The sequence below is a fragment of the Pelodiscus sinensis genome, chromosome 24, assembly GCF_049634645.1.
Source record: "Pelodiscus sinensis isolate JC-2024 chromosome 24, ASM4963464v1, whole genome shotgun sequence".
Taxonomy (NCBI): Eukaryota; Metazoa; Chordata; order Testudines; family Trionychidae; genus Pelodiscus; species Pelodiscus sinensis.
This window is the reverse complement of record NC_134734.1, coordinates 10,344,649-10,356,686: the sequence shown is the minus strand read 5'-3', so window position 1 is coordinate 10,356,686 and position 12,038 is coordinate 10,344,649. Positions and strand designations below refer to the sequence as shown.

The 12,038-nt window shown below is 53.4% G+C and overlaps 1 protein-coding gene across 9 annotated transcripts in view; it reads right to left on the bottom strand.

Moving 5' to 3' along the window:
• DNAH2 (dynein axonemal heavy chain 2) overlaps nucleotides 1-12,038 on the bottom strand; it is a 293,067-nt gene that overhangs the window by 82,138 nt on the left and 198,891 nt on the right. For all 9 annotated transcript variants that reach the window (XM_075908075.1, XM_075908072.1, XM_075908076.1 and 6 more), the window contains 3 exons: nucleotides 2,350-2,574; nucleotides 1,191-1,295; nucleotides 309-497 (listed from right to left, as the gene is read on the bottom strand). In XM_075908075.1, coding sequence (XP_075764190.1) covers nucleotides 309-497; nucleotides 1,191-1,295; nucleotides 2,350-2,574 — 519 coding nt within the window. The remainder of the gene's footprint in view (nucleotides 1-308; nucleotides 498-1,190; nucleotides 1,296-2,349; nucleotides 2,575-12,038) is intronic.

Sequence of the window (12,038 nt, the reverse complement as noted above, 5' to 3'; positions counted from 1 at the left end):
ATTGGGCTCAGAGCATGTTATCAGGCCAAGTCCTGGGCTGCAAGCAGGGAGCACTGGGCCCTGACCTAGGGGGTGAGTTGGATGCAGGCCAAGCATCAGGATTTGACCCGGGGGGAGCAGGGCGCCAAGCTGGGCTCATAGCAGGGCACAGACTGGACACTGGGCTCTGATCCAGGGGGAGAGTAGGGTGCAGGTCAAGCACCGGGCTCCGAGCAGAGCACCGAGCTGGGTACTGGGCTCCGAGCTAGGTGCAGACCGAGCACTGGGCTCCGAGCTGGGGAGAAGCAGGGCCTAGGCCGGATGGGTACCTTGGAGATGTCGCGCAGGTTGAAGAGGTAGTGGATCTTGGCAGGCGTAGGCAAGAATTTCTGCACCACGGCATGGTACAGCTCAATTGTGGCCTCGGTGACTACGTTGCCCAGTGGCTTCACCCCCTCCTCAAAGTTCTGCAGCTTCTGGTTGAGCATGGTGCCGAAGATGCACCGGATCTGTGGCTCCTGCAGGATGGCGCAAGCAGTACCTAGCGGAGCCCCATGGCAGGTACTGGCAGCTTATGAGCCCACCACCCCCACTCTTGGGGCAGAAGAAAAGGGGATGCAGCCTTCATGCTGAAGTTGCTGACTACAACGGTGGGTCTGGCATCTCAGGGGCCAGCAGGTGGAGGCTTGGCACAATGCCTGGCACTCAACTGTCCTAGGAGGGGTGCAGAGAAGTAATGGTGCCTAGGACACAGTGGGTATGTCTAGACTACATGGCTCCGTCGACGGAGCCATGTAGATTAGTTTACTAGACATAGGAAAATGAAGCGGCGATTTAAATAATCGCCGCTTCATTTACATCAAAATCAGCTGTTTGGCGGCACAGCGTGGTAGCCTGGACGCTCCATGGTCGACAAGAGAAGCCCTTGTCAACCGTGGAGCGTCCAGACTACTGTGCTGTGCCGCCAAACAGCTGATAGGCACAGTGTGGCAGCCATTTTGATGTAAATTAAGTGGCAATTATTTAAATCGCCGCTTCATTTTCCTATGTCTAGTAAACTAAACTACATGACTCCGTCGATGGAGCCATGTAGTCTAGAAATACCCAGTGTGTCCTGCTGGCAGACACTGGGCGAGGAAGAACCCAAGGTGGGCAAAGGAGCATCTCCAGCTCTGATTCTGTTGGACCCAGCATGTCTAAGCCGCCCTTACCGTGGGGAAGGTCATATTGATGAGGTTGAACCTGCTCTGAAGTCGGCCAGATATCACAGTTCGGCCTCCCCCTGGAGGGCCCATGGCTGTCATGAGGAACATGTCCTGAGGGGAGACAAAAAGGTGCTGTTCAATCCAAAAGCCAACTGAGGCCTTTCTTCTCCCCTGCACCAGCGGCAAGACATCTGCACTATCCAGAGGGAGCTGAAGAGTGCAAGGCCTCCGAGACAGGGTCAAGCTAATGTCTGCTGTGGTGTGCAACAAACTGGAGCTGGGAGACAAAGCCAACCTCACACCTTGGTCATTCCCTCTCCTCTTGCCCCCAGGCAGTGCTGGGGCAGTTCTCTGGCATGTGCCAGGCTGGGGGCAGACTGCATGGCCATCATTTCTACCTGGCTTGGAATCCAGCCATCTAGTAAATTGGACTGGAGAGCAAAGTGCTGCTCTTTGATCCAGCCTGCAGGGACCCTGGCTCCACCATCTTCCCTTCAACTGCCCTGCAGGGATCCCAGCTCTACCACACACACCCTCCTCCCATGGCCACCCTGCAGGGACCTTCACTCTGCTACTTCCCCTACAGCCACCCTGCAGGGACCCCAGCTCCACCAGTGTGCCCCAGCTGCCCCCCAGGGATCCCAGTTCCACCACCTTCTCCCTGCGGAGACCCTGGTTCCTCTGCCATGCCCCGGCCAACCCACAGGGACCTTGGCTTCACCAGCATGCCTCGGTCAGCTCTCCCAGTGTGCCCTGGCTGGACCACTGGACCCCAGCTTCATCACCTCCAACCCTAGCAAGCCCATAGGGATCCCATCTCCCCCATCCCACAGGGACCCTGGCACTGCCAGCTCCCCGGTCCTGCATGGACTTCAGCTCCCCTGACTCCATGCTGAAGGCAGTAGAAGGAAGGGTGGAGGTTCTTGTGGAGAAGCAGGGTAGCTGTCTAAATGGCTGAATTACGTAACGAGATCCCTGCTAACCCAAGAGTCCCCCTCTCCTGGGGCAGGGAGCCTGACGTGGCACTGTGGGGGCTAGGGTTGGCACAACTCAAGTGCCTCTGGGAGCTGGGTTGCACTTGGCCGCCAGAGAACAGCTTGGGATCACTCACCCACCCTGTGGGAGAACCAGGCAGGGGCAGGGAAAACTGCAGGCAGGCTCCTACCTTGATGTATTTGATGGTTTGCTTCTCGCGGTCATACCAGAAGCCGTAATCAATCCAGAGGCGCAGCAGCTCCAGTGGGGGCTGGGAGCCGAAGGCATCTTTGGCCGGCATGTTCAGGTCGTCCATGAAGGTGATCATGCTTTTGCCTCCCACGGGCACATACACACCCTTGGTCCTCTTCTCCACGCGGCTCTCAATGATGTTCTGCACATTGTTGGAGGTGGTCTAGAGCAGCACAGAGCATTGGTGAGGCTGGGCAGGACCCCAGCTCAGGGGCAGCAGGGGGCCTGTGGTTCCATGGGATAAGTCCAGGGGCACAGCCCCACCCAAGGGCCAGCACTTGCAGTGGGCCAATGGACATTTCACTGGACTGAGAACTCGGATATGCCTGTCTGGCACCCATCCAGCCACCAATGACATCTCAGCACCTGGCCCCTCCTAACGAGCATGTGTCCGGCATCCTCCCAGCCTTTCCCACCAGCCAGCAACTGTCCAGCTCATATCCACCCACCAAGCAATAGCCTGCAAGGCTCTGCGAGGGGAGTGTGTGCTAGTGGCGTAGAAGCAAGAGCCTGGACAAAACAGTTATTCACTTTTCGTAACTGTTCAAGATATGTGGTTCATGTGCATCGTAATGAGGTGTGCATGCGCACATACACAGGAGCCAGAAGAGTTTTGCCTAGCAGCAACTATTGGGTCAGCCTAGGTACCCCCTGAAGTGCTGCCAATATGGCACTCGATATATAGCTTTGCTGACCTACCAACTCCTCAGTTCCTTCTTGCCAGTATTGGAATGGACATGAAAACATCTTGAAGAACAACCGTTATGAAAGGTGAGTAATTATTTTTTCTTCTTTGAATGCTTGATTATGTGCATTCTGATCAGGGATTCACAAGCCTAAGCTTTAGAAGGTAAAATGCAGGACAATGTAGCACTTTAAAGACTAACAAGATGGTTTATTAGATGATGAGCTTTCGTGGGCCAGACCCACTTCCTCAGATCAAATAGTGGAAGAAAGTAGTCACAACCATATATACCAAAGGATACAATTAAAAAAAAATGAACAAATATGACCCAACCAGAGCATGGAGATGGTGGGCTGCGCTGAGGGGAACACGTGATCCCTATGCTCTCGTCTGATGGGCACTGGAGATTGCCGTGGTAGCGAGGAGGGAGACGGTTCCGGGGAGAAAGTCAGGGAAGGAGACTGAGGGCTGAGACACAAGTGCGTCTTTGTGGCAGCCTTTCTTGGTGGCGCGGTGTTGTTGTCTCCCATTGGTGCCAGGGAGTGCGGTGCCGATTCCAATTCTACCGGTGTCGGCGACGCCCTAAGTGCCTGTGTAGTGGGTGGTGCTGGCGTCATCATTGGTGCCGAGAGTGTCAGTGCTGATGTTGTCGAGGCCGGTGCCGAGAATGTCGGTGCCTCTGGCACGGTTGTTTTTGTTAATGGCTTTTCTGGTGCCGACGGTGATCGTGCCTTCGGTGCCAGGAGAGAGTTTTCTGGGCTTAACTCCCAGCGTCTTCTGAGACCCAGAGGTGACTGTCCCAGATGTGCTAGGTCTATCCCCTAAGCTCACTCTACTGATTGGAGTGGCTGGTAGGGACCGAGTTGGGGACGTCCTTATTTTCTTTGAAATGGTGGTCCCGGGAGAAGACGCCCAGCGTTTTTGTGCAGTAGCAGAAGCAGGGACATCGGAAGGTTGAAGCACCTTATCAAACAATCATTTTAAGGCATATTTCTCGATCTCTTCGAGTTCTGGCAGTCAGTTTACAACAGTGGGTGCATTTTTGTTGCACATGTGCCTCACCAAAGCACCTAATACACGCCGCATGTCCATCTGAAGCTGGCATGGCTTCGCAGCAAACACTACACTTTTTAAGACCTGGAAATCCAGGCATTTTAGCAGAGATGGTTAAATCCTTCGCTTGTCTTCTTTCTTTTGGTTTTTTCATTTTGTTTGTTTGTTTTTGAGGCAGTTAGGTTGCAACAACTAAACTACTTAACTGTGTTTTTTTTAAACTAGAACATGAAGTATAACAAGAACAGACTAAAATAATAACTATTATTAACTTATTGACTATTTACAGATACTTTTGAGGAACGCTGTGAGATGAGGGAGCTCCGTCTGTGACCAAGGGCGGTTAAGAGGAACTGGGCTGGGGCCGGACTGTGCACAATGGATGAAAGGCGTGCATACACGGTCCGGCTGAACACGGCTATGGCAAGTCTCTGATCCGTGGTGCCAAGATGAGCCCGACTCTAGCAGTGGAGCACCCACGGGGACCACTCGAAGAAGAGATGTTGTTTGGAGCTCTTCTACATTGATGTATTGGTTGGAAGTGGTTCTGTTTGAAAGGTCGGTACTGTTGTTGTTTAGCAAAGGCAGGTGCTCTATGCCTCTAATAAGGTGCATATCACTTCCTTTGGTGGGGTGGAGTGTACATCCCCAATGTGTGCAAGGTAGTGTGTGAATCTTTGTTAGCGTGCAAGGCCTCACTGGTACCTGCCGCAAATAGTTTGACCTTATCGAATGGCAGATCCTCTACTTAGGCCTGGAGGTCTTTAGGGACTGCTGCTGCTTGCAGCCACGAGGCACGTCTCATTACTACTGATGTCGCAGTAGCTCTTGCCACTGTATCTGTGGTATCAAGGGCCATTTGTAATGCTGTGTGGGATATAGTATATCCCTCTTTAATGATCGCCTTGAGGATAGGTCATTTGTCCTCTGAAATATTATGCATGAGCTCTGTTTGGTGTAATTATCAAAATCACAATTCGCACGTAGAGCTGTGTAGTTGGCTATGCAAAACTGCAGGGTTGAGGAGGAGTACATCTTCCACCCAAAGACATCAAGGTATTTGTGGTCTTTGTCCTGTGTATGAGCCTTGTGCTGAGGATTTTTTGGACCTTTGGTTCATGGCATCAACCACTAAGGAATTAGGTTGAGGGTGTAGGTACAGGAAGTCCATGCTCTTTGATGGGACAAAATACTTTCTATCGGCTCTTTTGTTGGTCACGGGGGTTATGGCTGGGGTTTGTCATACTTCGTCAGCTGCCTCAAGAATTGCTTCATCTGAAGGCAGGGAAATTTTGGATTTTGCAGATGGCTGTAGGTTCTTTAGAAGCTTATGGTGTTTTTCCTGCACCTCTGATAAGACTATTTCCTGGCTGATAGCTACTCTTTTAAATAAGTCCTGGAATTGTTTACGGTCATCACTAGGTGTTGGATCATTTGGGATAACCACCTCATCAGGAGCAGAGGAGGAGTTATCATCGGGTGGTATGTCTGATTGCTGGACATTGGGTCACTCTCAAAATCTGCCCTTCCTCTAGTCTAGATCCATGTCCTCGGATGGGTACTGTGATGGATCTGAATGTATAGAGGGCAAAGACCTCTGTGCAGGTGTAGGAGGGGCAGTGGAGGTATGCCTTGGTGACCCGTAGGGATAGGGGGACCACTGGCTATGATGCCTGTCATAATACCACTAATCAGGGTGCCATGGAGGATACTGATAATGTCGTAACCCGTATGTCCCATAAGGTGAGTGTGCTCTCTCTGGGGAGGAGTGTTGGGAGAAGAACATACTCCTTGTACCTCTGTGATAGCCACTGATTTGTGATAAGGTGGGTGGAACATGGTGAGCCCTGATTTGATAGTGAGGAGCAGGAGCGATGCTGTGCCAAAGGCTAGGGGGGAGGGAGGGCCCTCCTGTCCTGTCTAGGTGGTGCTTGCATTTTGCATACTGGGGAACGGCTGTGGGATGACAACTTGCGACCCTCGGCTGTGCGCACCGGCACCTCTGGTGGTGTTGGTATGGATGCCATGGATCCCCAGGGGATATATGGTTAGCATGGAGGACAGCTGGGACTAGTCCTATCACCTCCCAGCACTCGTGGTGGAGATTGTACAGGGAGTTCATGCTGCGCTGGGGATACTGAGTACTTCTGTGGCACTCTGGGAGCCATTAATGCCTCTGTGATATCAGGGCCCTTAGCAAGTACCCTTTTTGATGACTGGACAGCTGGTTTCACCACCTGCTTGAAGTGTGTTTTTGAGCCTGTCATTGAGGAGGCTTGAGATTTCTCCATGCCCAACCCGGTTCATCTCCTTTACTGATTCTTGAGGGGAGAAAGCAGGCTGCTGAGGGTCTGGTTCTTGCCCATGCTTTCTGAGGTAAAGGGCTAGAGGGATTGCCCTGAGGAGATTTTGCACTCAAGCCCTTATTGCCCCCTTTATAGCTATGGGGGTCAAGGGCTTTGTCAATGGACAGCATGCAGGCTGTGAGCTCTTCCTTTGCGAGCTCTCACTGTCAAGCTGTGGCAATGGACACATTTTTGTGGTACATGTGTCCCCCGCAAAGAGTGTATATATTCATTGTGGGCATCAGAGGCTAGCATAGAATTCCAGCATTTTCCACATCTCTTGTCCTGAGGAGAGCCTGGCATGTCTTCCCAAGGGTGAATATGCCACACAAACTGTGCGGACCAAGCTGCCTGATTGTTTTCTTAGTAAGTTTGTCTTTTTTTTGGGGGGGGGGGAGGAATTCTGGTTTGCTGTGGTGCTGCGGTGTTACGTTGCTGAATTGGAGGGAAGCAGCCAGATCGCTGCTGCACCCCTAGGTGGGGGTGTTGGCCCCAGAAATTGGTGTGGGGGGAGCCGTGTGGGGTATTGAATGGGAGATTATTGTTTGTTGATCTTATGTACGCTATTTATGTGAGTGTATAATGTCTATGTGTGTAGGTAGGAATCTGTAATCTGTGTGGAAGCTGAATATTTCTGTGAATGTGGTTGAGCATTGCTATAGACAGGCTGAGTAGTGAAGCCCTGTGGAACAATGGCCCTTGATGGCCCAAAGACACACCTAAAGCAGGAGGGCGGAGATCCAAGAGCTGCCAGCAGAGAGAGGCTGAGGACCAGGTGACCTGCTGCATACTAGAAGAGGCCAGGAAGGGTATAAAGAGGCCATGTGGTCGATGCCATTTTGTTCTCAGCTCAGCACTTCATCCCAGAGGCAGCTCTGCAGGGATTGAAGAGCCCGGAAGACCTGTGAACCCATCCTGATCGTAGGATGTGCAATAAGAACTTTTAAACCAGCAGCTGCAACATCTCTGCTAGAGCCTGCATCGAGGACTGGGAGATTCGGTGCATGTAACGTACTGTACTTTAATAACCTTACTCTCATGCTTTTCTTTCTTGTAATAATAAACCTTTAGATATAGATTCTAAAGGATTGGCCCAGCGTGATTTGTGGGTAAGATCTAGAGGGTAAATTGACCAGGGATCTGTGGCTGGTTTCTTGGAACCGGACAGGTCTTGTTCGGGGTAGGTGGGATTGGGTGTTAGGACCCCCCACCTGTGTATGGGGCCCGGGGCCATCTGGGGCACGGATATTGCTGGGGTGTCGGAGGGGTTTTGCTCGGGAGGCTTCAGGCAGGTTGCTGAAGCTCTCTGTGGGACTGGTTTGTGGCCTGCGTGGAGAGGTCGCCAGTCAGGGGGACTGTAAGGAGCCCCGGATTTGAGCAATTCGCCCTGAGCGGACGCCCTCAGCTGTGCCCAGACACGGCCCGGTCCGTCACATGCGGCTTGCCGCTGTGCAGCGGTAAACGCTGCTGGCGGCTTTTCTTCTTCTGTTTCTGTTTAAGGAAAGAAAGGAACCCCGAGTACGTTAGGGCTATCTAAGGCATTCAATCTTCTTGTTTTGCAGAGCGCGCTGAGGAGGAGAGGGTTGAGCTCTGTCCTTAGCTGAGGGCAGCAAATAAAGAACTGAGGGGAAAATGGGCTGCACACAGGGCCGGCTTTAGGAAGTGTGGGGCTCAATTCAAACAGTTTCGACGGGGCCACGGCAGCCAGGATTTTTTGTTGAGGAAAAAAAAAAAACCACAACCCACCACACACAAAAAGTGTCACAGCCCCTTTGAATGCCCAGTGTGTGACCCAAACATGCACAAGCAGTAAATGCTAATGTGAAATGATCCTGAATTAAATCATGAAATAAAAAATTGCGGAATTAAATCATGAAATAAAAGTAAAATTTGTATTGTGGTAGAGAAAAAGAAAATAACTAAAAAACTAAATGACTGGAAAAACAAAAATAAGGGAGATAGGAGGCGCAACTTGATTTGTTAAAAAACAGGAAGTTGCTTTAAATCAGTGGTCTCCAACCTTTTTACACCCAAGATCACTTTTTAAATGACAGATCAAGCCAAGATCTACCGCCCCGCCCCTTCCTTGAAGCCCTGCCCTCTCTATTCTCCTCCTCTCCATCACTTGCTATTCCCAACCCTTATACTGCAGCTTTTTCCCCCCAATTCTTCTGTAGGAAGAAGTTTTTCCAAAATTTGGCTTGTCTAGACTGGACCAAATGTCAGAAAACCCCCTTCCATCCCTTGTGGAAAGAGGAATATAGGGGTGACCGAAAGATCATGTTTGCTCTTGCACTAAAAGAAGTGGAAGAACAACCACATCCCTGGATACAGGAAAGTTTTTCTGGAATATCTCCGGAATCCTGAAAAATTCCTGCAGTCTAGCCGTACCCTCGATGGGTTGAGACAGGATGCGTAGGCTCTGGGGTGGGAATGAGGGATTTGGGTGTGGGAAGGGGTGAGAGGTGCAAGCTCTGGGAGGAAATCTGGATACAGAAGAAGATGGATAAGGGAACGCTTGCTCAGGGAGGGGGCTCCAGGCTGGGCAGTGTTGGGGTCAGATGTAGGGTTAGTGTACTAAGCAAGCCACATACTTCTGGATGTGAGGGTTCAGGAATTTGGGCTGGGGTATGTGAGGGACTCAGGGTTCCAGTGTATGATAGGCTCAGATATAGGGTCTGGGGGAAAGGGGAGTGCAGGAATGTTATGATGCTGTGGCCAGATGGGGGCTTGGCCCCAACAGGGGGTTTGTTGGCCAGGCTTCATTTTTAAATAAAATACTATGTCAAACACAAAAAGTTTCTGCATTGTCTTTATTTCTGAGAAGGGTAGGGAATCTGTTTTGAGTCAGGGGTCACTGACCCACAGAAAAGTCAGTTGGGGCCTGTAAACGGGTCCTTCAGTGCACCCTGTTAGCGCCTAACCACCTCCCCATCCCCGTGTTCCCATCACCGTTTCGAGCACCCTCCGGCATCCTAGTCTGTCTTGCCCAAGGCTCGCAGGACCATCCCTTGTTTGAGGCTTTGCCGGCCCCTGAGCCGCAGCCAGCTTCGTCCCGACAGCGGGGAGAGGGGGGTCTGGTCCCGCCCCCTCTCACAGACCCCAGCCCAGGGCCATAAGGACATGAACACCTGTACCATCCGGTCCGGCTGATGGGGTGTCCGCCGTAACTCGCCAGCCCACAGGCTCCCTTTGCCCGCCCTGGGCTACTTCCTCTCTCTGCGGTCAAACATGCCCTTGTCGTCGGGCTCACCTCCTCGCCTTGGGTCCCATCCGTTGCGGGTCCTCAATGTGGGGCTGCTCTCTCCACGCTCCTCCCTTCCCCAGCATCACCTGGGGTTTAAATCCCCGTGACGGCTCCCAGTCCGCAGGGTCCCGCCCCTTCCAGCGTGCCCACGTTTTCGGTTGGTCGACGGGGCCGACCACCGACGTCACTCCGCCCGTGCTGGCGCCTGGACCCCCAGCCGTACCCGGGAGCCCGGCTGGGGCTGCCCGGGAACAGCTGGCGTACCGCCGGTAGGCGGGCACCGGCGCCGCTCGGCCCGCAGCCGGAAGTGCGCCTGGCGTCGCTACTCTGCCCCCCACCCCGAGAGCCGCCAGACAAATGGTCGCCGGTGGGAGCAGAGTGCGGGGCGCCTCCGCCCCGTCACAGGGCCACACAAGTGAGCTACAAAAAACCCCTCCTCCAACCCCCAAAACTTCACTAATGTGGCCCCACCTGTGTTGGTGGGAGCAGGGTTCATACTACTGGGGACAGGGTGCCATTGAGGACAGGTTTCTGCAGCTGAGGAGAGGGGACAGGAGTGGGGAGAGGGGACAGGGGGCCGGGATGGGACAGGGGACAGGGGGCCAGTGGGGACAGGTTTCTGACACTGAGGAGTGGGAACAGGAAAGGAGTGGGGGCAGAGAGTCCCCTGCACCCGCCTCCTCAGGATTCTCCCTCCTCTGAGGGAAGCTGGCCAAAACCCCTGCTGCGTCTGCCCCGGGGCCAAACTCCCCTCCCGAGGAGCAGACAAAACCCCTCCCGCAGTCCCGCACCTGCCCCGGGGGCCAGGGCCAAACCCCGCCCGTGCCTGCCTCCCTCCCACGGCGGGGCCAAAACCCCTCCTGCACCTATCCTGGGGCCAAACTCCTGCAGCACAGACAAAATCCCTGCGCTCGACTCACCCCTCTTGAGTCCTGCGGTCATGGTGCAGGGAAGCCGCCGGCGTCACTCTCTTCCTCCAGGGCTGACACCCCCTCCCACAGCGTGCCCGGCACACTACATTGCTGTGGGAGGGAAGCAGCCAGCGCACTTCCGGAATCCTCGAAGTGGTGCAAAGCTGCTTCAGGAAGGACTTCCGTCCACCCTGTGGGCAGCTGGCACTATGGTAGGTAGTGGGGCTTCTCGGGGGTGGGGGGAAAATGGGGAATAGAGGGTGGGGGGTCCCGAACACTCACGATCAGCTGGTCAAGGCCTCGCGATCGACTGGTTGATTGTGATTGACAGGTTGGAGGAACGCGGGGGCGCAGGGCCCTCTTAGGCGCGAGGCCCGATTCAGGGGAGTAGGTTGAATCGGCCTAAGGCTGGCCCTGGCTGCATGTGCTACTTAAAAGGTGGGAACGCCGCTCTCCACTTGTGCGTGTGCAGCCCTCCTGATCACTGCTTCACAAGTCTCTGATCAAAGGTGCCGGGACGAGCCTGACACTAACAGTGGAGCACCCACAGGGACATCACTCGAAGAAGAACTAGAAAAATTCATGGAGATTAGGTCCATCAATGGCTATTAGCCAGGATGAGTAAGAATGGTGTCCCTAGCCTCTGTCAGAGGATGGGAATGGGTGACAGCAGAGGCATTACTTGACGATTCCCTATTCTGTTCACTCCCTCTGGAGCATCTGACATTGGCCACTGTCAGAAGACAGGATACTGGACCAGATGGACCTTTGGTCTGACCCAATGTGGCAGTTCTTATGTTCTTGATAGTCAGCAGTTACTTATTACAGGTTCAGTGGAGAGTCGCTGTTTCTCCCCTGCTCCCTCCAGACCATGCCTATAGGAGTTCCCCACAAATCCTGTCTCAAGTGTTTGCGAGTGACACACCTTGCAGATAAGTGTCAGAACCAACAGGAATAGGGAGATTTGTCCTAGAAATCTTCTAATCGAAGCTTCCTTGCACTCCCATCTGGTGCTGCAGGCCTTGGGACCAGACCAGGTGGTCTTGGTGAGAAGTGCGCCATTGTTGGTGCGGAGTGCACTGGCTCTGCATAAGGACTCAGAGAAGGTGGCTTGGCACTGGCACTCCCCACAACCAAGAACTGCACCTCAGTGCCACTCGGGTGCTTCAAACGGGCTTTGCAATTCAGAACCAGGGATCAGCTGGAGTGACCAGCTGATACCCGGCTCCAGCATTGCAAAGCCCCTTTGAAGTGCTGCTCCAGTGCTTCAAAGGCACTTTGCAACAGCGGAGCCGGGGATCAGCTGGGGACTCCAACTGATCCCAGGCTCGGCTTGATCTGCCCCTCTGAAGTGCCATTTTGGTACTTTAAAGGGGCAGTGCATTA